This window comes from Pteropus medius, unplaced genomic scaffold (genome assembly GCF_902729225.1).
Source record: "Pteropus medius unplaced genomic scaffold, Ma_sr-lr_union100, whole genome shotgun sequence".
In the NCBI taxonomy this organism is placed as follows: domain Eukaryota; kingdom Metazoa; phylum Chordata; class Mammalia; order Chiroptera; family Pteropodidae; genus Pteropus; species Pteropus medius.
This window is the reverse complement of record NW_024352789.1, coordinates 166,110-166,519: the sequence shown is the minus strand read 5'-3', so window position 1 is coordinate 166,519 and position 410 is coordinate 166,110. Positions and strand designations below refer to the sequence as shown.

At 66.3% G+C, this 410-nt stretch overlaps 1 protein-coding gene across 1 annotated transcript in view; it reads right to left on the bottom strand.

The window, feature by feature from the left end:
- Nucleotides 1-105: 105 nt before the first annotated feature.
- GLMP (glycosylated lysosomal membrane protein) overlaps nucleotides 106-410 on the bottom strand; it is a 905-nt gene continuing 600 nt past the window's right edge. The window contains exon 2 of the mRNA XM_039849664.1: nucleotides 106-402. Within this exon, the coding sequence (XP_039705598.1) occupies nucleotides 121-402 (282 nt within the window). The 3' untranslated portion in view covers nucleotides 106-120. The remainder of the gene's footprint in view (nucleotides 403-410) is intronic.

Below are 410 nucleotides of genomic sequence, written 5' to 3'. Positions count from 1 at the left end.
ACCCGCGCCCCCGGACCCCGCCCCCCACTGGCCCCCAGCCCCAGGCTCTCACAGCTGACTCTACCTCACCCCCCAGCCAGCAGCTCCTCCCTCTAACCCGATGACTCCCTCCTCTGCCCCTCAGCTCCCCTGCAGCCTCCTCACCCTGGTAAAGACGAGGGCAGAAGAAAACTGGACGCTGTCCTCAGGGAGGACCATCAGGCCTCCATCAGGCTCCGAGGACAGTAGGAGGCTCCAGTTGACACTCAGGGCGCTGTGGGGAGTGTTGGTGGCCACCAGCAGCACTGCCGGAGGCCCCAAGGTGCTCCACACATAGTGCAGCGTGGAGTTGGTGCCCACTGCCCGGATGTGCAGCAGGTTCTCGGGGGGGCCCGCCCAGTCGGAGATGACCTCCAGAGACACCTGGAACG